This window comes from Styela clava, chromosome 3 (assembly GCF_964204865.1).
Source record: "Styela clava chromosome 3, kaStyClav1.hap1.2, whole genome shotgun sequence".
Classification (NCBI taxonomy): domain Eukaryota; kingdom Metazoa; phylum Chordata; class Ascidiacea; order Stolidobranchia; family Styelidae; genus Styela; species Styela clava.
In genome coordinates, this window is record NC_135252.1 from 937004 (window position 1) to 963211 (window position 26208).

Sequence of the window (26208 nt, forward strand, 5' to 3'; positions counted from 1 at the left end):
TCAGAAACGCGAGTCACAAAAGAGCGCAGACAGCCGTAAAAAAAATTGTGGGGCTTTTTTGTTTCGTTCTCGTACAAGATATCGTTTCAATTTGTAATTGAGCATAATTGCCAGGTCCAATTTCAACAAGATTTGTCGTCGTAGAAAATCCAAATCATTGACCCGATAATAACAATTTTGATCATTTTTATTGCAAATTCTATTCTTCAATTTCACCAACTCGCCGCCGATAGTAGTCCGATTTATTTTAAAGGAAGTCTATCGGTCGTAGTACTTGATGTGATGTGCCCATTCGACAACGGTGAGGCTGCTAATGAGGATGCGGCCCGTCGGAAGCATTCAAAGTATGAAGAGTTATTTCACTCCATTTCTCTTGCCACTGACAAGATGGTGGAGTTTCCCGCATTTGTGGTTGGTTCCCTTGGCAATTTTGCCGTGTGGAACCAGACCTTTTGGGTGTGCGACTATGGCGGTCTCCGGTAATTAGGAACTCCATGCGCGCTTCCCGTCGCGTCTGGAGGGAAGGAAGGCCTGGTGTGGACTTTCTAACCGTTGTTGTGTTTGCGTATATTTTTCATAATTAAACCTCATCAAAAGTTCGCATGTTCCTCTATAATTTAACTACTAAAGTCTTTTATAAACGTTGTTACACCGATTTTCAGTTCTTCCGAAGTGTTTACTTTTAGTCCATCACAAATGAAATATTGTAACAGGATTTAACACTTACTGCATAGATTCATTATTCCTCGATGTACAACGTGACCTTATTATATTTCATCAATTGCTCGGATGGCGAAAATTCTATTAGAGTATTCTACTGAATGGGCACTGTAATTTTATTGCGTATGCCATAGGGTGTCCATAAAGTACTTTTTTTAATTGGAAAGGGAATTTATCGAAGCCATATTTTGTTTTGGCTCTCTCAGATGTATTAAATGAAGTAAAAATACATAAATAATTACTGATTCAATACAAAAAAAAACTGGTTAGGTAATTTTGTGAAGGACTTCATGCACACCATGTATATATAAAAGCAAACTAAATATGGCAAAATGATCTTCAAGTTGTAGCAATTTCCATATTAGTGGAACACCCAATAGTTATTCAATTATATTTAGACAATATGCATATAATGATATAAAATTCTGATTTAAATGTTAACTTGCAAACCCTTGAGCTGTATTGTCGGAACCCTGGTTGAAAACCATCGCAATATAGCATATTGTCTCATTTTTGTAGATTTGGTAAGAGGACGTCTTATCGGGAAATTTTAGCAAATTCTTGGTTGTGTAGGTATTTTACATACTTTTGTGGGTATCATTCTTTACGGTGACCGTACATTTGAACCCACTTACATTTGAACCCATGTGTATATCCGCGGGTTCAATCTACATACATGGGCTAAAACCCATGGGTTAGGGTTAGTATGGGTTCAAATATCCGCAAAACGGAAAAAAAATTCATAGTTGCAATATGCAGGTGCAATTGTCGTGGGTTCAAATTTACGGAAACCCTTCTTCACTTGTTTCTGCCACGGCTTAGATGGTGGCACCGTTCCCATCAGGATGTGGGGCATGATGCAGTCAAGTGTATGTATAATAAGATGCAAGTAGTACTGCTCATGTTTGTGTTAGTCAGATTGATGGAGTAGGTAAACTGAAACCATTCGGTTATTACGTGTACCACCAATAACACCAATTACTTCAACAATCATCACGCTCATAATTACCTCACATGTTCACATTGATAATAAGTAAATAAAAATAACGTTTACTTGACAATATATCATGGCCAGTTACACGTCTCATTGCGGAAGGTTTTTAACGCAGCAATAGAAGGTCCATGTGCGCCCTAATTTAAGTTAATGTGGCGATAGTTCGCAGGCGTAAATTAATGCGGCCCGCACGTTACCGGAAATGTGTTTATTTTTCCCGCAAGTACATAAAGTTTGCCGACCACTGGCTTAGTACGATTAGTCACACCGCCGCACCTGTTAATCTACTGGAAAAAAATAAGAACACCATGAAGAAAGAAAATGCACTGCACATAGAAAACAATTTAAATATAAAATACGATAAAGTAACTGGACATGGACTGGTAACCAAGCAAGAGGATATGATTGTCGTATGATCAAGCAGTCTTATAGTTTTCCCTTCCCCCAGGATAAATATGTAAGATCTTTCCTTATCTCATACCCGACATGGAATGATAACAAGGCGAGCACATGTAGTGCGCCATATGAATAAGCTATCTTATGGGCTTTCCATTCCTCCGGGATACATTCAGGTTTGTTGCAAAATGTACGTAAATATCACTATATAAAGTTTGAAGTTTTTAGTGACCAATCAAAACACAATATGAAGCATATGATTGCCACCAGCCGTATTCCCTTCGATAATAAACATAGCACAAGCATGATATGAAGTTTCCATTTGACATAATATATTATCCACTTTTGATTTATTGTGTGTTGTGTCTCGCACATGACATGCATTTATTAATGCTTTATATTCTTTTCAAATCCCACCAATGTTGCAATGGTGCCTGGCATGTTTAGTAATGTTTAATTACATTTCATTTTACTGTCGAGTTTCAAGGTACATGAAGCCCTAAAAGAGGTAGCTCAGTCTCAATCTTGTTGTAGTTCTGAACAATTACGATGAGACCCAAACTTCAATATTTCCGAATTATTAAAATGTTCGAATATTGATAAATTTTGATATATTAATCAAATTTGTTGATACAGGGGTGTCACTGCGGACGCTTGAACACGAATTGGACATTTGATTCCTTCGGTCACTCAAGAAATTTGCAGTTACTAATCTAATACCATCAGAAAATGTCATATACGTACATAAGTAGCACCCAATCAATAGTTGCCCATTCATGGTTACAGTTTTTGTTTTTATTTTCAAGAATGCGATTGAAGTCTGAAGTCAAAATTTTATATTCATTGCACAGGTGCAACTAGCAATTCAACTAGTACCATTTCCTTAACTCATATACGGAGGCCTCAAAATTATTTCAGGTCAGCACGAGTATCTGCAGGCTCTGATTTTATGAAAATTGGGGTCGCGAAAAAAAAGTTTGGGAACCACTTGAACTAATATATATGGCATCTATGTGGGCGCAAGCGACATTTGTCATGAGTTAGAACAATTGCAGTCAAAGCATGTTCCAAAAATGTATCTTGGGAATGGCAGCGTCCCACTTCGAGGCAAATTCGATTCCGATTTATATTTACAAAATGTTGAAATTCAAACATGGCATGTTGGCTGAAGTGGTTGGCAACTAGTTCGTGAATTTATGTGTTGCCCATGGATACAGCGCTCGCGTGGTGGGTAGTGTAGCTGTTTTCTCAATACGTCCAGTTCTATTATCAACTCGTTGAAAAAATTGCTGGGTCGATTCTTTGGATCATCCCGTTTATTGACAGAAGGGGGATATCTTTGATTTGTTTGAAATAACGCCACGACTGAAATCCCCCTCCTTACAATAAAAGAATCTGCGAATCTAGTTTGTCAAAAATGGACGGCTATTTTCCGAACGAATTCCACCAAACTATATTTTATGTGATTTTTTTAAAGCAGCTTAATCGAACAGAATGGAGAATGATTCAAATGAACATGACCCTCGTTAAATTGCATTTGCAATTCTTTTTTATATATTATCTATAAATATTTAGCTCAAAATCAGATGGCAATAGCTAATAAAAATATTCCAATCAAATAGAGCTATTGTTATTGAAAAGAGTACGGAGTATATATACTTAAGAACTACTAATCTGAAATGAGATTTAATCAGCATCAATCTTCTGTTAAAAATTACAATCTTCTCAGATAAAATTATTTGAAATGCACAGAATGCAAGGCATAGCTATTTTCAAAGATTGACCTAGTAACTTGGTTCACAGGTTCATATTGAGTCTTTTCGGTCCCGTGAAAAAGTGTGCAGCGACTATAGTTATGTCGTGCGTTTCCTCGACACTATGTATGTCATTTTAAACAGTCATAAAAGCTCATTCAAGCCGTATATGAAGGTTGAGCTTTGCATGAAAAACTAAAGTTGAATCTGCATTACTTCTCGCTTCATTCGAAGTGGGATATCTTTGTAATACCTAGATGCCCCAAATAAAAATGGAATCCACATATTCGTGAAAGAGTATACGCTACAATGTTTTGTTTGCCGGGGGTGTGCTACATAGTATTAAAATTCAGTCGTATTTTGCTCTCTATAGCTTGGAGTTTCTAAAAATTTAATCCGCATTAGTATTGAACATTGGCACACAGTTTTTGATCAGTCACCAAAGTGAAATATCTGTCGTGCAAAAAGTGACTCTGTTTTCGAACTGCTTCATCTATTATAGCAGAGGCTTGTTTCTCTCCTATGGTATATCATGCACCAGTGGAAGATAAAATTCTGGAAAATAAAGCACAGGGAGACCTGCTAGTTAGCACACATCAGCTATTTAGAAAGTTTACATTGAAATCTCAGATTCCGTGTTATTATTTGTACATTGCTTGAATATAATCAAATATTCACAGTAACTGGTTTGTACGATGCGATGCCTTAGGCTAGTGGTTAGCCGCGCCCTTTTTTTAGCGTGTTCCAAAATTTTATCTAACCTTCTATAGCTAACAATAAAACAGATGATTGAGGCGAAAATATGTTTTATCCAAAACACCTTGAAAATACATGGGTGGAATTGCAATCTCTAAACAATAAATAAATGTAGATATCCAAAATAAGACGGGCAAGATCAAATCTAACAAATATTTCTACTTTTAATTAGCTTCATGCCCTCTCCAAAAATTTTCGGTAAATAAAAGCGTTAATTTTCAGTTGTAGTCAATTTCATATTCTTTCAGAAAATACATCGATATCAGTTTTATAAAACCGGTTTCATTCAGAAATATGTCTTCACATTTTAAAAACTACCTGATATACTAATAGTTTTGTGAGACTTCAAAATTCGAAGGGCGCTGGGATTTACATATTTCAGAGAGAAAAAAGATACTGAAACGGCTTAATCATGTGACAAAAAGACGGCATATTGCCTGGTTGTCAGTCCATGTTTGGTATAGGATTAGTTGGCCAGTTATCAGTTTTCCGATGTATGGTCTTGATGGTGGAGAAAGCCGTAACGACCAGCGCTTACATCAAACAACTTATTGCGACAGGGAGTCCTGCAACACTCTCGCATATTATCATTCCAGCATGGGATTCGAACCTACGCAGGTTAATTAGAGGTTCTGTGACGACCGTATTCTGAGTGTTCAGCATGATGCACCACAACACCGAGCCAAGAATATTTTTTGCAGAGCTTTGCTCAACATTATCATCCGTTCTGGACAATCTCAATAGGGCGCTGGGTCATATTGTATCTCTAATTCTGTAAAACCGTGTACAAACGCTTTTATCCGCAATTTAATTAAGTGTGATAAACAAATGGCTTGACATGTCGACGTTTTTGAGGCATCATATCATATTTCCAAAATTACAATTTGTCCTTAGTTCTCCACCTTCTCAACCATCATTTTCTTTAACTTTGCACAAAATTAGATTTCCCATTTATGAAGTTCAATTTCGCTCTTTCCACCAGCCGACCAAAATGCGGTGTGTTTCGATTGCAGCTTGCAGAATAGCATAGGTAGGCTCTCAGATGCTAAAAATGACTTCTATGAATGGACATTTTTCTGAAAAATTGCTCGAGCTCACCAACGCTTATTTGAATTCACTTAGCGAAAAATATGAGAAATTGCATTAGCCTGTATCGACTGTATTTTCTGTTTTTTTTACAGAAAAACCAGAAACTAATCTTATACGTAAACCTCATATCAACAAAATTGTTGTCATTGCAGCAGCATACTACATTAATGCAATTTATCTGATTGGAATGAGTAAATTACGTTTAATTACGTAACAATAATTAACTAATTGCAGCACAAGATTTGTTTATTCTATTTGTTTACGTCTGTGTTTACTTCTGAGCATGGATGAAATCGGTTTGCTTTACATGTGGTTGCTGTATCATTTAACATAGCTGTATGAAAAATAATGTTCAATATTAATGTTGTAAGGAAACTTAAATGAGGAAAGATTTGATGTAATTAGTTTTCAAAAATGATTGCAATTACTATATTTTAGACCTAAATTTAGATTAGTTCACGAAATGCAAGATGACATCTATATATATGTGAAAACCATCATCTCAAAAAGGAATCATATCTACTATCAGATTTAATATGACAAAGTTACAACTCACCAAACAGCAAGTTTCTTTTATAGATAGCAAAAAGGGAGAACGTGTTATAATAGAGGTTATAGCATGGTTTATTTAACAATGATGTATGACAGGGGTCACCAAACTTTTTTGACCGCGGGCCGGGTATGGCTCAAACTGTGTTGAAACGGGCCGGACAAATATTTTTGTCAATGCAATAGGCCTACAATAAATTCACAAAAGTTGGGAAATCCATTCAATTTGTTAACGATATATATTCTACATTTCTGAAGACTTGAATATTAAATTCTATCTATATCGCAGGATATAGATCGCAAACATCCTACGAAAACCAATATACAAGATTTTCATATCTTGACAACTATCCTGAGTTTTGCTGTTACAAAACGTTGCAGTCATGAACTAGGAATGTTACAAAATTCGCCTTTTTGCGCCAAAAAATGTCCGCATCACGTCTGCTAAGTACCGTTACGACGTGTCGGAATACCGCTCATAAAAATGACTACGGACTGCTTGCTGTAGCATGGAATTCCATAAAATTTTGACATAATTTAGATAAAATAAACAACTATTATCTGGTATTTGATTTTTATCATTAACGAATAAATTTCCCACCATTCAAAGCTTTCAAAAATTACGCTCAAGTTATACTTAGTGCAAATTAATGGTATTGTCTATAGACACCAATAAAATTTATGTGGACGTGTGTATTTCTTTCCTAACTTGATAGTTGATACTTACCAATTTACCAATGAACCACTGACAAACTAACATGCACAACTCCAGCGTTTATTTGCCACGATCTTTCGGCGGTGTAAAACACCATTGCCAGAATAAAATCCAGAAATAGTCTCAATATTCCATAGATGTGACGCAGATCGAACGATTAGTGATTGATATGTGTTTTTTTTCATATTTATAACAGTTCTTATCAAAATAGTAATACAATCCTTATGGAAAAAGTTGGCCTGTCGGGCGGTACTAAAATTCCGATATTTCTTGACCGTTTTTTACAAACTTGGTATTATTTCCTTATTTTCACTCAGATCTATCTAATTGTGCATTTTTCATTTAAATCGGATGAACTTTAAAACTTTTTTGTAACATACGTACATGAATATCCGCATTTAATCAGTACAAAAGTTAGTGTGACTTGTGAAATTGGAGCAGTATGTGAGGGATTACAGTACTGTTAGCGCAAAATGCACATTCGACGTTCATTTTAGCACAAGAAACGTAAACAGTTTCGTCGAAAGCACGCGTCACGAGTGTATCTTTCGCAGAAAACGTTGCATACTGGTAGAAAATTTTAACCTATTCTGTCACTGCTATTTCTAGACTAATTTTTCATCACTACTATTAAAACTGTAACTCCTAAGGAGGCAAATGATGACTGACTTAGTTTGTTTGATCCATACTTAAATTTCCCAAACACAACCTAAAACTAACGAAGTATTGTTTACAACCACGACTGAAAATCTGTCAGGGTGACAAAAGTGTCTGAGCGAATGCGAAAAGGTCTATTATCAGGTCACTCTTTTGCATCTTGCTGATTGGCCAATTTTACGAAATAAACAAGGAAGACGATGCTCGGGGAAAATTTCCTTCGGAAAAATATTTCGCCATTTTTGCGTGTTATCGCGGGCCGGATAAAATGACGCCGCGGGCCGGATCCGGCCCGCGGGCCGTAGTTTGGTGACCCCTGATGTATGAGGTACAGGGACACAAATATATTAACAAGTCTTAACACAGACGTAACATTATTATTCATTTACAGGTGTCTTTTTATATTAATTTTATCATTGCAACAAAAGTCTACATCAGTAAACAAGTCGGAAGTTGGTTTGGTCACTGGGACTAAACCCAGTCATCATTTCGGCCCTGGGTCATGATATATGGCCTAGGTTTGAGGTGGTTTTGAAAAAGTTTGGGATGGATTCTTAAAGAAATTTGATTATCGATCTGTATTCAACCGCATTAGAGTCACCACCATCCTGGTTTATTTTTATTTCAGATTTCTGGATCGGTAATTTATGACTACAAAACATTTTTCGCAAACGGCATCGTATGCGGGAAGAGACTAAATTGCAAATCTACTTCTCGTATATCACCAAAAACATTTTGCACCCCCGAAAAACGCCCCGAGAAATGAACTAATCAATTGTTATGTTACGTCTTCAACAATGTTAGAGCAACGTTGACAACAATTGCATAACGATATTCAGAAACGCGAGTCACAAAAGAGCGCAGACAGTCGTAAAAAAAATTGTGAGGCTTTTTTGTTTCGTTCTCGTACAAGATATCGTTTCAATTTGTAATTGAGCATAATTGCCAGGTCGAATTTCAACAAGATTTGTCGTCGTAGAAAATCCAAATCGTTGACCCGATAATAGCAATTTTGATCATTTTTATTGCAAATTCTATTCTTCAATTTCATCAACTCGCCGCCGATAGTAGTCCGATTTATTTTAAAGGAAGTCTATACGGGTCGTAGTACTTGATGTGGTGTGCCCATTCGACAACGGTGAGGCTGCCATAGAGGATGCGGCCCGTCGGAATCATTCAAAGTATGAAGAGTTATTTCACTCCATTTCTCTTGCCACTGACAAGATGGTGGAGTTTCCCGCATTTGTGGTTGGTTCCCTTGGCAAATATGCCGTGTGGAACCAGACCTTTTGAGTGTGCGACTATGGCGGTCTCCGGTAATTAGGAACTCCATGCGCGCTTCCCGTCGCGTCTGGAGGGAAGGAAGGCCTGGTGTGGACTTTCTAACCGTTGTTGTGTTTGCGTATATGTTTCATAATTAAACCTCATCAAAAGTTTGCATGTTCCTCTATAATTTAACCACTAAAGTTAATCAAGTCTTTTATAAACGTTGTTAGACCGATTTTCAGTTCTTCCGAAGTGTTTACTTTTAGTCCATCACAAATGAAATATTGTAACAGGATTTAACACTTACTGCATAGATTCATTTATCCTCGATGTACAACGTGACCTAATTATATTTCATCAATTGCTCGGATGGCGAAAATTCTATTAGAGTATTCTACTGAATGGGCACGGTAATTTTATTGCGGGTTTCGATTGCAGCTTGCAGAATAGCATAGGTAGGCTCTCAGATGCTAAAAATGACTTCTATGAATGGACATTTTTCTGAAAAATTGCTCGAGCTCACCAACGCTTATTTGAATTCACTAAACGAAAAATATGAGAAATTGCATTAGCCTGTATCGACTGTATTTTCTGTTTTTTTTTACAGAAAAACCAGAAACTAAGTTTATACGTAAACCTCATATCAACAAAATTGTTGTCATTGCAGCAGCATACTACATTAATGCAATTTATCTGATTGAAATGAGTAAATTTCGTTTAATTACGTAACAATAATTAACTAATTGCAGCAAAAGATTTGTTTATTCTATTTGTTTACGTATGTGTTTACTTCTGAGCATGGGTGAAATCGGTTTGCTTTACATGTGGTTGTTGTATCATTTAACATAGCTGTATGAAAAATAATGTTCAATATTGATGTTGTAAGGAAATTTAAATGAGGAAATGTTTGATGTAATTAGTTTTCAAAAATGATTGCAATTACTATATTTTAGACATAAATTTAGATTAGTTCACGAAATGCAAGATGACATCTATATATATGTGAAAACCATCATTTCAAAAAGGAATCATATCCACTATCAGATTTAATATGACAAAGTTACAACTCACCAAACAGCAAGTTTATTTTATAGATAGCAAAAAGGGAGAATGTGTTATAATAGAGGTTATAGCATGGTTTATTTAACAATGATGTATGAGGTAAAGTGACACAAATATATTAACAAGTCTTAACACAGACGTAACATTATTATTCATTTACAGGTGTCTTTTTATATTAATTTTATCATTGCAACAAAAGTCTACATCAGAAAATAAGTCGGAGGTTGGTTTGGTCACTGGGACTAAATCCAGTCATCATTTCGGCCCTGGGTCATGATATATGGCCTAGGTTTAAGGTGGTTTTGAAAAAGTTTGGGATGGATTCTTAAAGAAATTTGATTATCGATCTGTATTCAACCGCATTAGAGTCACCACCATCCTGGTTTATTTTTATTTCAGATTTCTGGATCGGTAATTTATGACTACAAAACATTTTTCGCAAACGGCATCGTATGCGGGAAGAGACTAAATTGCAAATCTACTTCTCGTATATCACCAAAAACATTTTGCACCCCCGAAAAACGCCCCGAGAAATGAACTAATCAATTGTTATGTTACGTCTTCAACAATGTTAGAGCAACGTTGACAACAATTGCATAACGATATTCAGAAACGCGAGTCACAAAAGAGCGCAGACAGTCGTAAAAAAAATTGTGAGGCTTTTTTGTTTCGTTCTCGTACAAGATATCGTTTCAATTTGTAATTGAGCATAATTGCCAGGTCGAATTTCAACAAGATTTGTCGTCGTAGAAAATCCAAATCGTTGACCCGATAATAGCAATTTTGATCATTTTTATTGCAAATTCTATTCTTCAATTTCATCAACTCGCCGCCGATAGTAGTCCGATTTATTTTAAAGGAAGTCTATACGGGTCGTAGTACTTGATGTGGTGTGCCCATTCGACAACGGTGAGGCTGCCATAGAGGATGCGGCCCGTCGGAATCATTCAAAGTATGAAGAGTTATTTCACTCCATTTCTCTTGCCACTGACAAGATGGTGGAGTTTCCCGCATTTGTGGTTGGTTCCGTTGGCAAATATGCCGTGTGGAACCAGACCTTTTGAGTGTGCGACTATGGCGGTCTCCGGTAATTAGGAACTCCATGCGCGCTTCCCGTCGCGTCTGGAGGGAAGGAAGGCCTGGTGTGGACTTTCTAACCGTTGTTGTGTTTGCGTATATGTTTCATAATTAAACCTCATCAAAAGTTTGCATGTTCCTCTATAATTTAACCACTAAAGTTAATCAAGTCTTTTATAAACGTTGTTAGACCGATTTTCAGTTCTTCCGAAGTGTTTACTTTTAGTCCATCACAAATGAAATATTGTAACAGGATTTAACACTTACTGCATAGATTCATTTATCCTCGATGTACAACGTGACCTTATTATATTTCATCAATTGCTCGGATGGCGAAAATTCTATTAGAGTATTCTACTGAATGGGCACGGTAATTTTATTGCGGGTTTCGATTGCAGCTTGCAGAATAGCATAGGTAGGCTCTCAGATGCTAAAAATGACTTCTATGAATGGACATTTTTCTGAAAAATTGCTCGAGCTCACCAACGCTTATTTGAATTCACTAAACGAAAAATATGAGAAATTGCATTAGCCTGTATCGACTGTATTTTCTGTTTTTTTTTACAGAAAAACCAGAAACTAAGTTTATACGTAAACCTCATATCAACAAAATTGTTGTCATTGCAGCAGCATACTACATTAATGCAATTTATCTGATTGAAATGAGTAAATTTCGTTTAATTACGTAACAATAATTAACTAATTGCAGCAAAAGATTTGTTTATTCTATTTGTTTACGTATGTGTTTACTTCTGAGCATGGGTGAAATCGGTTTGCTTTACATGTGGTTGTTGTATCATTTAACATAGCTGTATGAAAAATAATGTTCAATATTGATGTTGAAAGGAAATTTAAATGAGGAAATGTTTGATGTAATTAGTTTTCAAAAATGATTGCAATTACTATATTTTAGACATAAATTTAGATTAGTTCACGAAATGCAAGATGACATCTATATATATGTGAAAACCATCATTTCAAAAAGGAATCATATCCACTATCAGATTTAATATGACAAAGTTACAACTCACCAAACAGCAAGTTTATTTTATAGATAGCAAAAAGGGAGAATGTGTTATAATAGAGGTTATAGCATGGTTTATTTAACAATGATGTATGAGGTAAAGTGACACAAATATATTAACAAGTCTTAACACAGACGTAACATTATTATTCATTTACAGGTGTCTTTTTATATTAATTTTATCATTGCAACAAAAGTCTACATCAGAAAATAAGTCGGAGGTTGGTTTGGTCACTGGGACTAAATCCAGTCATCATTTCGGCCCTGGGTCATGATATATGGCCTAGGTTTAAGGTGGTTTTGAAAAAGTTTGGGATGGATTCTTAACGAAATTTGATTATCGATCTGTATTCAACGGCATTAGAGTCACCACCATCCTGGTTTATTTTTATTTCAGATTTCTGGATCGGTAATTTATGACTACAAAACATTTTTCGCAAACGGCATCGTATGCGGGAAGAGACTAAATTGCAAATCTACTTCTCGTATATCACCAAAAACATTTTGCACCCCCGAAAAACGCCCCGAGAAATGAACTAATCAATTGTTATGTTACGTCTTCAACAATGTTAGAGCAACTTTGACAACAATTGCATAACGATATTCAGAAACGCGAGTCACAAAAGAGCGCAGACAGACAGTAAAAAAAATTGTGAGGCTTTTTTGTCCCGTTCTCGTACAAGATATCGTTTCAATTTGTAATTGAGCATAATTGCCAGGTCGAATGTCGACCCGATAATAACAATTTTGATCATTTTTATTGCAAATTCTATTGCTCAATTTCATCAACTCGCCGCCGATACTAGTCCGATTTATTTTAAAGGAAGTCTATACGGGTCGTAGTACTTGATGTGATGTGCCCATTCGACAACGGTGAGGCTGCTATAGGGGATGCAGCCCGTCGGAAGCATTCAAAGTATGAAGAGTTATTTCACTCCATTTCTCTTGCCACTGACAAGATGGTGAGGTTTCCCGCATTTGTGGTTGGTTCCCTTAGCAATTTTGCAGTGTGGAACCAGACCTTTTGGGTGTGCGACTATGGCGGTCTCCGGTAATTAGGAACTCCATGCGCGCTTCCCGTCGCGTCTGGAGGGAAGGAAGGCCTGGTGTGGACTTTCTAACCGTTGTTGTGTTTGCGTATATGTTTCATAATTAAACCTCATCAAAAGTTTGCACGTTCCTCTTTAATTTAACTACTAAAGTTAGTCAAGTCTTTTATAAACGTTGTTACACCGATTTTCAGTTCTTCCGAAGTGTTTACTTTTAGTCCATCACAAATGAAATATTGTAACAGGATTTAACACTTACTGCATAGATTCATTATTCCTCGATGTACAACGTGACCTTATTATATTTCATCAATTGCTGGGATGGCGAAAATTCTATTAGAGTATTCTACTGAATGGGCACTGTAATTTTATTGCGTATGCCATATGGTGTCCATAAAGTACTTTTTTTAATTGAAAAGGGAATTTATCGATGCCGTATTTTGTTTTGGCTCTCTCAGATGTATTAAATGAAGTAAAAATACATAAATAATTACTGATTCAATACAAAAAAACTGGTTAGGTAATTTTGTGAAGAACTTTATGCACACCATGTATATATAAAAGCAAACTAAATATGGCAAAATGATCTTCAAGTTGTAGCAATTTCCATATTAGTGGAACACCCAATAGTTATTCAATTATATTTAGACAATATGCATATAATGATATAAAATTCTGATTTAAATGTTAACTTGCAAACCCTTGAGCTGTATTGTCGGAACCCTGGTTGAAAACCATTGCAATACAGCATATTGTCTCATTTTTGTAGATTTGGTAAGAGGACGTCTTATCGGGTAATTTTAGCAAATTCTTGGTTGTGTAGGTATTTTACATACTTCTGTGGGTATCATTCTTTACGGTGACCGTACATTTGAACACACTTACATTTGAACCCATGTGTATATCCACGGGTTCAATCTACATACATGGGCTAAAACCCATGGGTTAGGGTTAGTATGGGTTCAAATATCCGCAAAACGGAAAAAAATTTCATAGGTGCAATTTACAGGTGCAATTGTCGTGGGTTCAAATTTACGGAAACCCTTCTTCACTTGTTTCTGCCACGGCTTAGATGGTGGCACCGTTCCCATCAGGATGTGGGGCATGATGCAGTCAAGTGTATGTATAATAAGATGCAAGTAGTACTGCTCATGTTTGTGTTAGTCAGATTGATGGAGTAGGTAAACTGAAACCATTCGGTTATTACGTGTACCGCCAATAACACCAATTACTTCAACAATCATCACGCTCATAATTACCTCACAAGTTCACATTGAAAATAAGTAAATAAAAATAACGTTTACTTGAAAATATATCATGGCCAGTTACACGTCTCATTGCGGAAGGTTTTTAACACAGCAATAGAAGGTCCATGTGCGCCGTAATTTAAGTTAATGTGGCAATAGTTCGCATGCGTAAATTAATGCGGCCCGCACGTTACCGGAAATGTGTTTATTTTTCCCGCAAGTACATAAAGTTTGCCGACCACTGGCTTAGTACGATTAGTCACACCGCCGCACTTGTTAATCTACTGGAAAAGAAAAATAAGAACACCATGAAGAAAGAAAATGCACTGCACATAGAAAACAATATAAATACAAAATACGATAAAGTAACTGGACATGGACTGGTAACCAAGCAAGAGGCTATGATTGTCGTATGATCAAGCAGTGTTATAGTTTTCCCTTCCCCCAGGATAAATATGTAAGATCTTACCTTATCTCATACCCGACATGGAATGGTAACAAGGCGAGCACATGTAGTGCGCCATATGAATAAGCTATCTTATGGGCTTTCCATTCCCCCGGGATACATTCAGGTTTGTTGCAAAATGTACGTAAATATCACTATATAAAGTTTGAAGTTTTTAGTGACCAATCAAAACACAATACGAAGCATATGATTGCCACCAGCCATATTCCCTTCGATAATAAACATAGCACAAGCATGCTATGAAGTTTCCATTTGACATAATATATTATCCACTTTTGATTTATTGTGTGTTGTGTCTCGCACATGACATGCATTTATTAATGCTTTATATATTTTTTCAAATCCCACCAATGTTGCAATGGTGCCTGGCATGTTTAGTAATGTTTAATTACATTTCATTTTACTGTCAAGTTCCAAGGTACATGAAGCCCTAAAAGAGGTAGCTCAGTCTCAGTCTTGTTGTAGTTCTGAGCAATTACGGTGAGACCCAAATTTCAATATTTCCGAATTATTAAAATGTTCGAATATTGATAAATTTTGATATATTGATCAAATTTGTTGATACAGGGGTGTCACTGCGGACGCTTGAACACGAATTGGACATTTGATTCCTTCGGTCGCTTAAGAAATTTGCAGTTACTAATCTAGTACCATCAGAAAATGTCATATACGTACATAAGTAGCACCCAATCAATAGTTTCCCATTCATGGTTACAGTTTTTGTTTTTATTTTCAAGAATGCGATTGAAGTCTGAAGTCAAAATTTTATATTCATTGCACAGGTGCAACTAGCAATTCAACTAGTACCATTCCCATAACTCATATACGGAGGCCTCAAAATTATTTCAGGTCAGCACGAGTATCTGCAGGCTCTGATTTTATGAAAATTGGGGTCGCGAAAAAAAAGTTTGGGAACCACTTGAACTAATATATATGGCATCTATGTGGGCGCAAGCGACATTTGTCATGAGTTAGAACAATTGCAGTCAAAGCATGTTCCAAAAATGAATCTTGGGGATGGCAGCGTCCCACTTCGATTCCGATTTATATTTACAAAATGTTGAAATTCAAACATGGCATGTTGGCTGAAGTGGTTGACAACTAGTTCGTGAATTTATGTGTAGCCCATGTATACAGCGCTCGCGTGGCGGGTAGTGTAGCTGTTTTCTCAATACGTCCAGTTCTATTATCAACTCGTTGAAAAAATTGCTGGGTCGATTCTTTGGATCATCCCGTTTATTGACAGAAGGGGGATTTCTTTGATTTGTTTGAAATAACGCCACGGCTGAAATCCCCTCCTTACAATAAAAGAATCAGCGAATCTAGTTTGTCAAAAATGGACGGGTATTTTCCGGACGAATTCCACCAAACTATATTTTATGTGATTTTTCTAAAGCAGCGTAATCGAACAGAATGGAGAATGATTCAAATGAACATGACCCTCGTTAAATTGCATTTGCAATTCTTTTTTATATATTATCTATAAATATTTAGCTCAATATCAGATGGCAATAGCTAATAAAAATATTCCAATCAAATAGAGCTATTGTTATTGAAAAGAGTACGGAGTATATATACTTAAGAACTACTAATCTGAAATGAGATTTAATCAGCATCAATCTTCTGTTAAAAACTACAATCTTCTCAGTTAAAATTATTTGAAATGCACAGAATGCAAGGCATAGCTATTTCCAAAGATTGACCTAGTAACTTGGTTCACAGGTTCATATTGAGACTTTTCGGTCCCGTGAAAAAGTGTGCAGCGACTATAGTTATGTCGTGCGTTTCCTCGACACTATGTATGTCATTTTAAACAGTCATAAAAGCTTATTCAAGCAGTATATGAAGGTTGAGCTTTGCATGAAAAACTAAAGTTGAATCTGCATTAGTTCTCGCTTCATTCGAAGTGGGATATCTTTGTAATACCTAGATGCCCCAAAATAAAATGGAATCCACATATTCGTGAAAGAGTATACGCTACAATGTTTTGTTTGCCGGGGGTGTGTTACATAGTATTAAAATTCAGTCGTATTTTGCTCTCTATAGCTTGGAGTTTCTAAATATTTAATCCACATTAGTATTGAACATTGGCACACAGTTTTTGATCAGTCACTAAAGTGAAATATCTGTCGTGCAAAAAGTGACTCTGTTTTCGAACTGCTTCATATATTATAGCAGATGCTTGTTTGTTGTTTCTCTCCTATGGTATATCATGCACCAGTGGAAGTTAAAATTCTGGAAAATAAAGCACAGGGAGACCTGCTAGGTAGCACACATCAGCTATTTAGAAAGTTTACATTCAAATCCAAGATTCCGTGTTATTATTTGTACATTGCTTGAATATAATCAAATATTCACAGTAGGCCTATCTGGTTTGTACGATGCGATGCCCTAGGCTAGTGGTTAGCCGCGCCTTTTTTAGCGTGTTCCAAAATTTTATCTAACCTTCTATAGCTAACAATAAAACAGATGATTGAGGCGAAAATATGTTTTATCCAAAACACCTTGAAAATACATGGGTGGAATTGCAATCTCTAAACAATAAATAAATGTAGATATCCAAAATAAGACGGGCAAGATCAAATCTAACAAATATTTCTACTTTTAATTAGCTTCATGCACTCTCCAAAAATTTTCGGTAAATAAAAGCGTTAATTTTCAGTTGTAGTCAATTTCATATTCTTTCAGAAAATACATCGATATCAGTTTTATAAAACCGGTTTCATTCGGAAATATGCCTTCACATTTTAAAAACTACCTGATATACTAATAGTTTTGTGAGACTTCAAAATTCGAAGGGCGCTGGGATTTACATATTTCAGAGTGAAAAAATATACTGAAACGGCTTAATCATGTGACAAAACACGGCATATCGCCTGGTTGTCAGTCCATGTTTGGTATAGGATTACACCGATGTTACACCGATTTTCAGTTCTTCCGAAGTGTTTACTTTTAGTCCATCACAAATGAAATATTGTAACAGGATTTAACACTTACTGCATAGATTCATTTTCCTCGATGTACAACGTGACCTTATTATATTTCATCAATTGCTCGGAGGCGAAAATTCCATTAGAGTATTCTACTGAATGGGCACGGTAATTTTATTGCGGGTCCCGATTGCAGCTTGCAGAATAGCATAGGTAGGGTCTCAGATGCTAAAAATCACTTCTATGAATGGACATTTTTCTGAAAAATTGCTCGAGCTCACCAACGCTTATTTGAATTCACTAAGCGAAAAATATGAGAAATTGCATTAGCCTGTATCGACTGTATTTTTTGTTTTTTTTACAGAAAAACCAGAAACTAATCTTATACGTGAACCTCATATCAACAAAATTGTTGTCATTGCAGCAGCATACTACATTAATGCAATTTATCTGATTGAAATGAGTAAATTACGTTTAATTACGTAACAATAATTAACTAATTGCAGCACAAGATTTGTTTATTCTATTTGTTTACGTATGTGTTTACTTCTGAGCATGGGTGAAATCGGTTTGCTTTACATGTGGTTGTTGTATCATTTAACATAGCTGTATGAAAAATAATGTTCAATATTAATGTTGTAAGGAAACTTAAATGAGGAAAGGTTTGATGTAATTAGTTTTCAAAAATGATTGCAATTACTATATTTTAGACATAAATTTAGATTAGTTCACGAAATGCAAGATGACATCTATATATATGTGAAAACCATCATTTCAAAAAGAAATCATATCCACTATCAGATTTAATATGACAAAGTTACAACTCACCAAACAGAAAGTTTCTTTTATAGATAGCGAAAAGGGAGAATGTGTTATAATAGAGGTTATAGCATGGTTTATTTAACAATGATGTATGAGGTAAAGTGACACAAATATATTAACAAGTCTTAACACAGACGTAACATTATTATTCATTTACAGGTGTCTTTTTATATTAATTTTATCATTGCAACAAAAGTCTACATCAGTAAACAAGTCGGAGGTTGGTTTGGTCACTGGGACTAAATCCAGCCATCATTTCGGCCCTGGGTCATGATATATGGCCTAGGTTTAAGGTGGTTTTGAAAAAGTTTGGGATGGATTCCTAAAGAAATTTGATTATCGATCTGTATTCAACCGCATTAGAGTCACCACCTTCCTGATTTATTTTTATTTCAGATTTCTGGATCTTAATTTATGACTACAAAACATTTTTCGCAAACGGCATCGTATGCGGGAAGAGACTAAATTGCAAATCTACTTCTCGTATATCACCAAAAAACATTTTGCACCCCCGAAAAATGCCCCCAGAAATGAACCAATCAATTGTTATGTTACGTCTTCAACAATGTTAGAGCAACTTTGACAACAATTGCATAACGATATTCAGAAACGCGAGTCACAAAAGAGCGCAGACAACCGTAAAAAAATTGTGAGGCTTTTTTGTTTCGTTCTCGTACAAGATATCGTTTCAATTTGTAATTGAGCATAATTGCCAGGTCGAATTTCAACAAGATTTGTCGTCGTAGAAAATCCAAATCGTTGACCCGATAATAACAATTTTGATCATTTTCATTGCAAATTCCATTCTTCAATTTCATCAACTCGCCGCCGATAGTAGTCCGATTTATTTTAAAGGAAGTCTATACGGGTCGTAGTACTTGATGTGATGTGCCCATTCGACAACGGTGAGGCTGCTATTGAGGATGCGGCCCGTCGGAAGCATTCAAAGTATGAAGAGTTATTTCACTCCATTTTTCTTGCCACTGACAAGATGGTGGAGTTTCCCGCATTTGTGGTTGGTTCCCTTGGCAATTTTGCCGTGTGAACCAGACCTTTTGGGTGTGCGACTATGGCGTGTAAGTTCGAAAATTGGTATTAACTACTATCAATGGGGATTTCCCTAAAGTGAAACTACAAATAGAAAGTTCCAGATGTCAACACATGTTGCAATCGACTCTCGCTGGACAAGTCTAATCTTGCCTCGCTGTCACATGACTCGCTGCCGTGTTTTGACGGTAGTTGTTGCTTATTTATTCGCAAGGATTGTTTTTATGTGTTATATAAATTACGTTTAACGTTTGGTTGTAGGGATATTTAATTGCTCGTTCCTGAGGCTTATATTAATAGAACATATAACTGCTGTAACTTTTATTGTAGAATTTTAAGTAATCTAGAAATAGACTATAATTTGATTGATTCCTGAACTGAATTTGAAGAAGTTATTTCTATATATTCTAAAGTTGAATTTGTTATCGCCTGGCTCAAAACGTTTCGGTAAGATTGTAATTTTTGTTTTACATTACTGGTTTATGATAATATTTTCCTACTGTCATAGTGCTGTCTTGGTTTGATATTAATTTGTGATCAACATGACTTGTTAGTGTTCGAATATTATTTACTTTAATTGATAATTTAAGATTACTAGTGCTTCAATGCATTATTGTTTCATATGATTGAATTTGAATATTTTTATTTAAATTCAGAAAACCGCAACATACGCAACATTTGGATCATAACGCGTCATTCTGTCATTACCTAATACCACACATCTACACCTCTTTAACCTCATTCAACATTGTGAACTGTTTTACTGGATTTATTTCAATATATCAAATTTCATTGAACAACATCATTCTTTTGATATTTGTGGCACTGGAGGACACACTGAGAGTTGCGCGTTTTCGAATAGTTTTCCAAGAATCAAAGAACAGCCAGATATTTCAGTCACCCCCTTATGCGACACCTGTATTTGCCAGGATACATAGAAAAGGTGTTACATAGAAAGTTTTCGAAACGTTTTTAAACGTTTCATATGAACAAAGTTTTGAACGAATTCATTTTCAATAAACCTACAGACTGAAGAAAATAATTCATGAACTTGAGTTCGAGTGATGAAGATTACTCACCCAGAACACTGGCTTTGAGGCAACTGGCTAACTATTCAACAGCCGCTTGTCAGAAGATGCCATCACTGGCTGATGTCAAAAAACAACGTACAATGTTAGAACATTTATATTTCATGGCTGAGAAAGCAATTTCTGATCGAGATTTGCATGTGCTAAATTCTGTTATGTCAAGTATTGATGATCCTTTTGCAAAACTTGTGGAAATGTACTCTGAGAGTATATCAGCTGCACCTAATGATGGAATAAGATTGAAATTCGAAAATGAACTTCGGAATGTGAATAAAGACATTGACAACCTTTTTGCTCGAGTACGTGAATTTACACATTTACAAAACCCCAAGACGTGGAGTTCAAATCAATGCAAAGATTCTAAACTTCCCGATTCCAGAAGAGAAAGAGCGGAAAGTGAAGTCATGTCCTTGTCTGGTAGCATACGAAGTAAACGATCTTACACGAGTAGCAAGACATCACTATGCAGCAAAGGGTCTGTACATATGGCCAAGGCACAAGTTAAGCGTGAAAGAGCTCGAATTGCATTACAAAGAGCAGAAGAACAACGAAAAATAGCCTAAATGTTGAAAAGCGAAAAATTGACAATGAGGAAAGAAAAATTGAAGATGAAAAACGAAAATTTGAAGAGGAAAGACGCAAAATTGAAGATGAAAATCAAATATTGGAAGCAAAATTTGATTTGCAAGAAGCAGAGGCTGCTGTTTGGGAGAATTTATCTGTGATTGATGATGCTGGAAGTTCTCGGTCTTCATTAGATATACTGATATATTCAGAGGGTCTGGTGTTCAAAAGGAGGCTACTGTTGGAGTAACTTCGCAGACTGTAGAACACGAACAACAACCTGAGAGAAAAGTTCTTATTCAACAGGTGGTAAGTCAATAATCTCCTATAGCTGTATAGCTACAACTAAACCTGCTGTTTCACCTAAACAAGACGTGGTGTCACCAAACAAGGATGACAGCATGAATTCAGGGTTTTCCCAACAATCGGCTGATTTTGCACCGAATACAGATTCAAATATTGAACATATATCTAAACCTTTGGTCACTGACACTGATAAATTTGCTCACAGTATAGCCAGAGCATTTGATGAAGCCATGCATGCTCCCAAGTTGGAATATTTGACATTTTCTGGCAACCCTATTGACTACTATAATTTCAAGAAAAATTTTGAAACTAATATTGATGCTAAAGCACCTACAGATGCCTTGAAATTAGATTTCTTACTACATCAATGTAGAGGGAAGGCAAAATCACTCATACAACACTGTTCTATATTTGAACCGGAAGTGGGTTATGCCAAGGCTAAATCTATTCTTCACAAGAAATTTGGTGATTCAGATGTTGTAACTGAAGCTTTTAAGGAACAGTTGAACCGCTGTTCGAATATGATGAATATGAAAACCAGATGATCATGCAGCACTGCAGGACTATGCTCTTTTATTAAGAAAATGTGTTTGATAGCCTTGGAGAAATGAATACATCTGATCGTATTATCGATTTTGCCAGTAAGCTACCTTACAGCTCACAAAAGGCATGGGAAAGGAAAGCTGTGAGGATCAAGAATGATACTGGTAAAAAGGCACAGATATGGGACTTGGCTGATTTCATAGAAGAGAAAGCTGATATTGCAGGTTCAAATACTGCAAAATCATTGAACATCAGAAGACGTGAAGATAAGCCACAACTAAAACGACAATCAACACGAAAGTCTACAACTTATACTGTTAAAACTGAGGATGTCAAAGCAACTTCTCATGTCCAGATTCCTACTATTTTGAAATGTAAGTGTTGTTCCTTTTCCCATCTTTTGTCGAAATGTGAAAAGTTTAATGCAAAGTCGATTGAAGAACGAGTGAAGTTTCTGAAAGAATTTGGTTTCTGCTTCAATTGTCTACGTGGAGGTCACTTGGTAAAGGACTGCAAGTCACAATATACATGCACCGTTGAAGGGTGTGGCCGAAGACATCATACCTTGTTGCATTTGAATACTAAAAAATTTGAAAATGAAGAAAATGCAAACTTCAAAAGAAATGATGATAAACAAAGCCCAATTCAGAAGAATGTGACTTCTGCAGTTCAAGCTAATTCAAATGCATGTAAGAGCTCCATGTATACCTACAGGAATATTTTGCCTGTCAGGATTCGAGCAAACAATGTGGAAGTGGAAACATATGCTCTGGTCGATATTGGGTCTGATACAACATTTTGTGAAACAAGCCTAATTGAAGAACTCGGTTTGACTGGAAAACAAAGGACTGTTGAAATCAACACATTAGGACAACGACCAGTCATGCATGATGGTGTTGTAGTAAATCTCACTGTTGCATCAATCGACGATAAAGAAGAAATATTCATCGAAAATGTGATGTCTATTGACAAGATTCCAGTGCAACCAAATCCTATTCCATCTGATGAAGAATTCAAGCTACTTCCACATCTGCAAGAAATTGATCTACCTAAGATTAAAAATACAAAGGTTTCTCTGCTTATTGGAACTGATTGTCCATATGCACATTATGTGTTGGAAGTTCGAACTGGAAACAAGAAGCAGCCATTTGCACGAAAATCTCCATTGGGATGGTCGATTATCGGACCATCAGTGAATATTCCATCAACACACAAGATCCATGTCAACTTTGTGAAGTCTGATATGCTACTTGAAGAAGAGATTAGAAGAACATGGTACACTGATTTTGAAGATGAGATTGGAGATTTGACATTTCCAACCTCAAAAGAAGATAGACATGTTCTAAATTTTCTGAAGAGCTCTGTAGAGCATTTCGATGGGCATTTCACAATACCTTTACCTTGGCGTCCTGGAGCACAGCTGCCAAGTGGAAGTCATTCATTGGCTGAACGCAGACTGAAGTATCTCCAGAAACGTTTTCTAAAAATGATGATTTAAGAGAGAAATACACAGAAAAAATGCAGGAATATATTACAAAAGGTTTTGCGAAAAAGCTTTCGCAAGAAGAAGATATCCCTGCAGGTCCTGTATTTGATTGTGCTGCAATTTATAAAGGTATTTCTCTCAATGACACTCTCATGCCTGGACCAGACTTGGTGTCAAGCCTTATTGGTGTGTTGACTCAATTTCGTAAGGGACGCATAGCTTTAGTTGCTGATATTGAAGCTATGTTTCATCAAATTAAAGTTAAGAAAGAAGATTGCAATGCTTTGCGATTTCTTTGGTGGCCAAATGGTGACATTTCAAAGAAGGCGGAATTATATTCCATGGAACGTCATATATTTGGAGCTTGCAGTTCACCTTGCATTGCTTCATTCTGCTTGAAGGAAACCGGGAAACGATTTGGTCATGAATTTGATAAACGAATTTGTGAGATTGTTGAAAATGGATTTTATGTAGATGACTGTCTTACATCTTCTGATAGTGATGAAGATGCAATAGACACAAAAACACAACTTTGTAAGTTGATGAAGAAGGGAGGTTTCAATCTAACAAAGTGGATTTCAAATAGTTCCACTGTGATGGCCAAAATTCCAGAATCTGAACAGACTAAGTCTATAAAGGATTTAGGTTTGCATGAACCTCGAAAAGAGCGTGTTCTTGGAGTTTTTTGGAATGTGGATGCCGATGCTTTTCAATTTCGTTCAACTGTACCTAAGTGAAATTGGTGACAGGAAGGCTCGTCATGAGATGAAGAAAGCTGAGCATACAAAGTCAATTGCAAAACTGGATCCAATAATACCTGATGGAATTCTACGGATATGGGGGAGGTTGGATAAAGCTCCTATTTCATTTGAAATGCGACATCCCATCATTTTACCAAATGATCACCACTTAACCAGATTGATCATTGACTTCTATCACAAGAAAGTTGGGCATTCAAGTGTTTCTCATACTTGGAATGTTATTCGTGAAAAATATTGGATCACAAGACCAAGAGCAACAATTCGGCATGAATTGAATAAATGTGTAACTTGTAGAAAAGCTAACACACGACAAGGAGAACAGTTAATGGCTGAACTGCCATCTGCTCGTCTAAAGGTTGGCCAACCACCATTCTATTCGACGGGAATTGACTTCTTCGGCCCATATTTGATCAAACGTGGAAGAAGTGAAATCAAAAGATATGGCTGCATATTTACATGCCTCACAACAAGAGCTGTTCATATTGAACTGGCTGAAGATTTGTCCACTGATGCTTTTATAAATGCTCTTAGGAGGTTTATGGCAAGAAGATCAAAACCCTTTGAATTACACAGTGACAATGGCTCCAATTTTGTAGGAGCTCAACGAATATTGCGAGAAGAAATACAGAAGCTTGATCATACCAAATTAGATGGGTTCTTCAGAAAACAAGAAATACGCTGGTATTTCAATACTCCAACAGCCAGCAACCAAGGAGGTTCCTGGGAAATTTTAATTCGATCAATACGAAGAATTTTGAACAAGATGTTTTATAAATCTCCTGTAATACATAATCAATTCAAGACCTTTGTGTCGGGTTTCTTTTGATCCGAAAGATAATGCACCATTATCCCCAAATCATCTACTTCTACAAAGACCAACGTCATGTATTTCACCTGGATTGTTCGATAATCAAGATTCCTACAGTCGTCTGCACTCTGCAGTGGCGTCGAGTTCAACTTCTTGCTGACGAGTTCTGGAGAAGATTCTGCAAAGAATATTTGCCAACCATAGCTATTCCTCAAAAATGGCCTGACAAGACAAGAAACTTCACTGTTGGGGACATAGTACTTGTGGTAAACAACAGTGTACCAAGAGGCAAATGGGAAATGGGGTGAATTATCAACACATATCCGGATAGATTTGACATAGTTCGTAATGTAGATGTCAAAACTCAATGGGGTGTACTGAGAAGACCAATCAACAAGTTATGTCTCATTCAAGAATCAAATGTGGAAGAAAAGTAATAAAAGGACTAAACTGTTTAAAACAGCTTTTTATGGACTGTTTATTCAAGATGAGAAATCTTGAAATTATTGCACATGTACATACAAGTTGAGATTTTGTCATTTTTATTATTTGACCATAACTTCGTTTTCTGCAATTTTTGAACTTTTTGTTTTTAGGGGAAATGTATTTATTGTCCCAATGCATACATTTGGGGGGAGTTTATGTAAGTTCGAAAATTGGTATTATCTACTATCAATGGGGATTTCCCTAAAGTGAAACTACAAATAGGAAGTTCCAGATGTCAACACATGTTGCAATCGACTCTCGCTGGACAAGTCTAATCTTGCCTCGCTGTCACATGACTCGCTGCCGTGTTTTGACGGTAGTTGTTGCTTATTTATTCGCAAGGATTGTTTTTATGTGTTATATATATTACGTTTAACGTTTGGTTGTAGGGATATTTAATTGCTCGTTCCTGAGGCTTATATTAATAGAACATATAACTGCTGTAACTTTTATTGTAGAATTTTAAGTAATCTAGAAATAGACTATAATTTGATTGATTCCTGAACTGAATTTGAAGAAGTTATTTCTATATATTCTGAAGTTGAA

At 36.2% G+C, this 26208-nt stretch overlaps 3 protein-coding genes across 3 annotated transcripts; all 3 read left to right on the forward strand.

Moving 5' to 3' along the window:
• The first annotated feature begins 22185 nt into the window (after positions 1–22185).
• LOC144420806 (uncharacterized) lies at positions 22186–23619 on the forward strand. The gene has a single exon (XM_078110466.1). The coding sequence runs from the start codon at positions 22186–22188 to the stop codon at positions 23617–23619; it is 1434 nt and encodes a 477-aa protein (XP_077966592.1).
• A 20-nt stretch (positions 23620–23639) lies between these two features.
• Positions 23640–24344, forward strand: LOC144420807 (uncharacterized). The gene has a single exon (XM_078110467.1). It carries the CDS (start codon positions 23640–23642, stop codon positions 24342–24344), a length of 705 nt encoding a protein of 234 aa, XP_077966593.1.
• A 28-nt stretch (positions 24345–24372) lies between these two features.
• LOC144420808 (uncharacterized) lies at positions 24373–25194 on the forward strand. The gene has a single exon (XM_078110468.1). The coding sequence runs from the start codon at positions 24373–24375 to the stop codon at positions 25192–25194; it is 822 nt and encodes a 273-aa protein (XP_077966594.1).
• The last annotated feature ends 1014 nt before the right edge of the window (positions 25195–26208 follow it).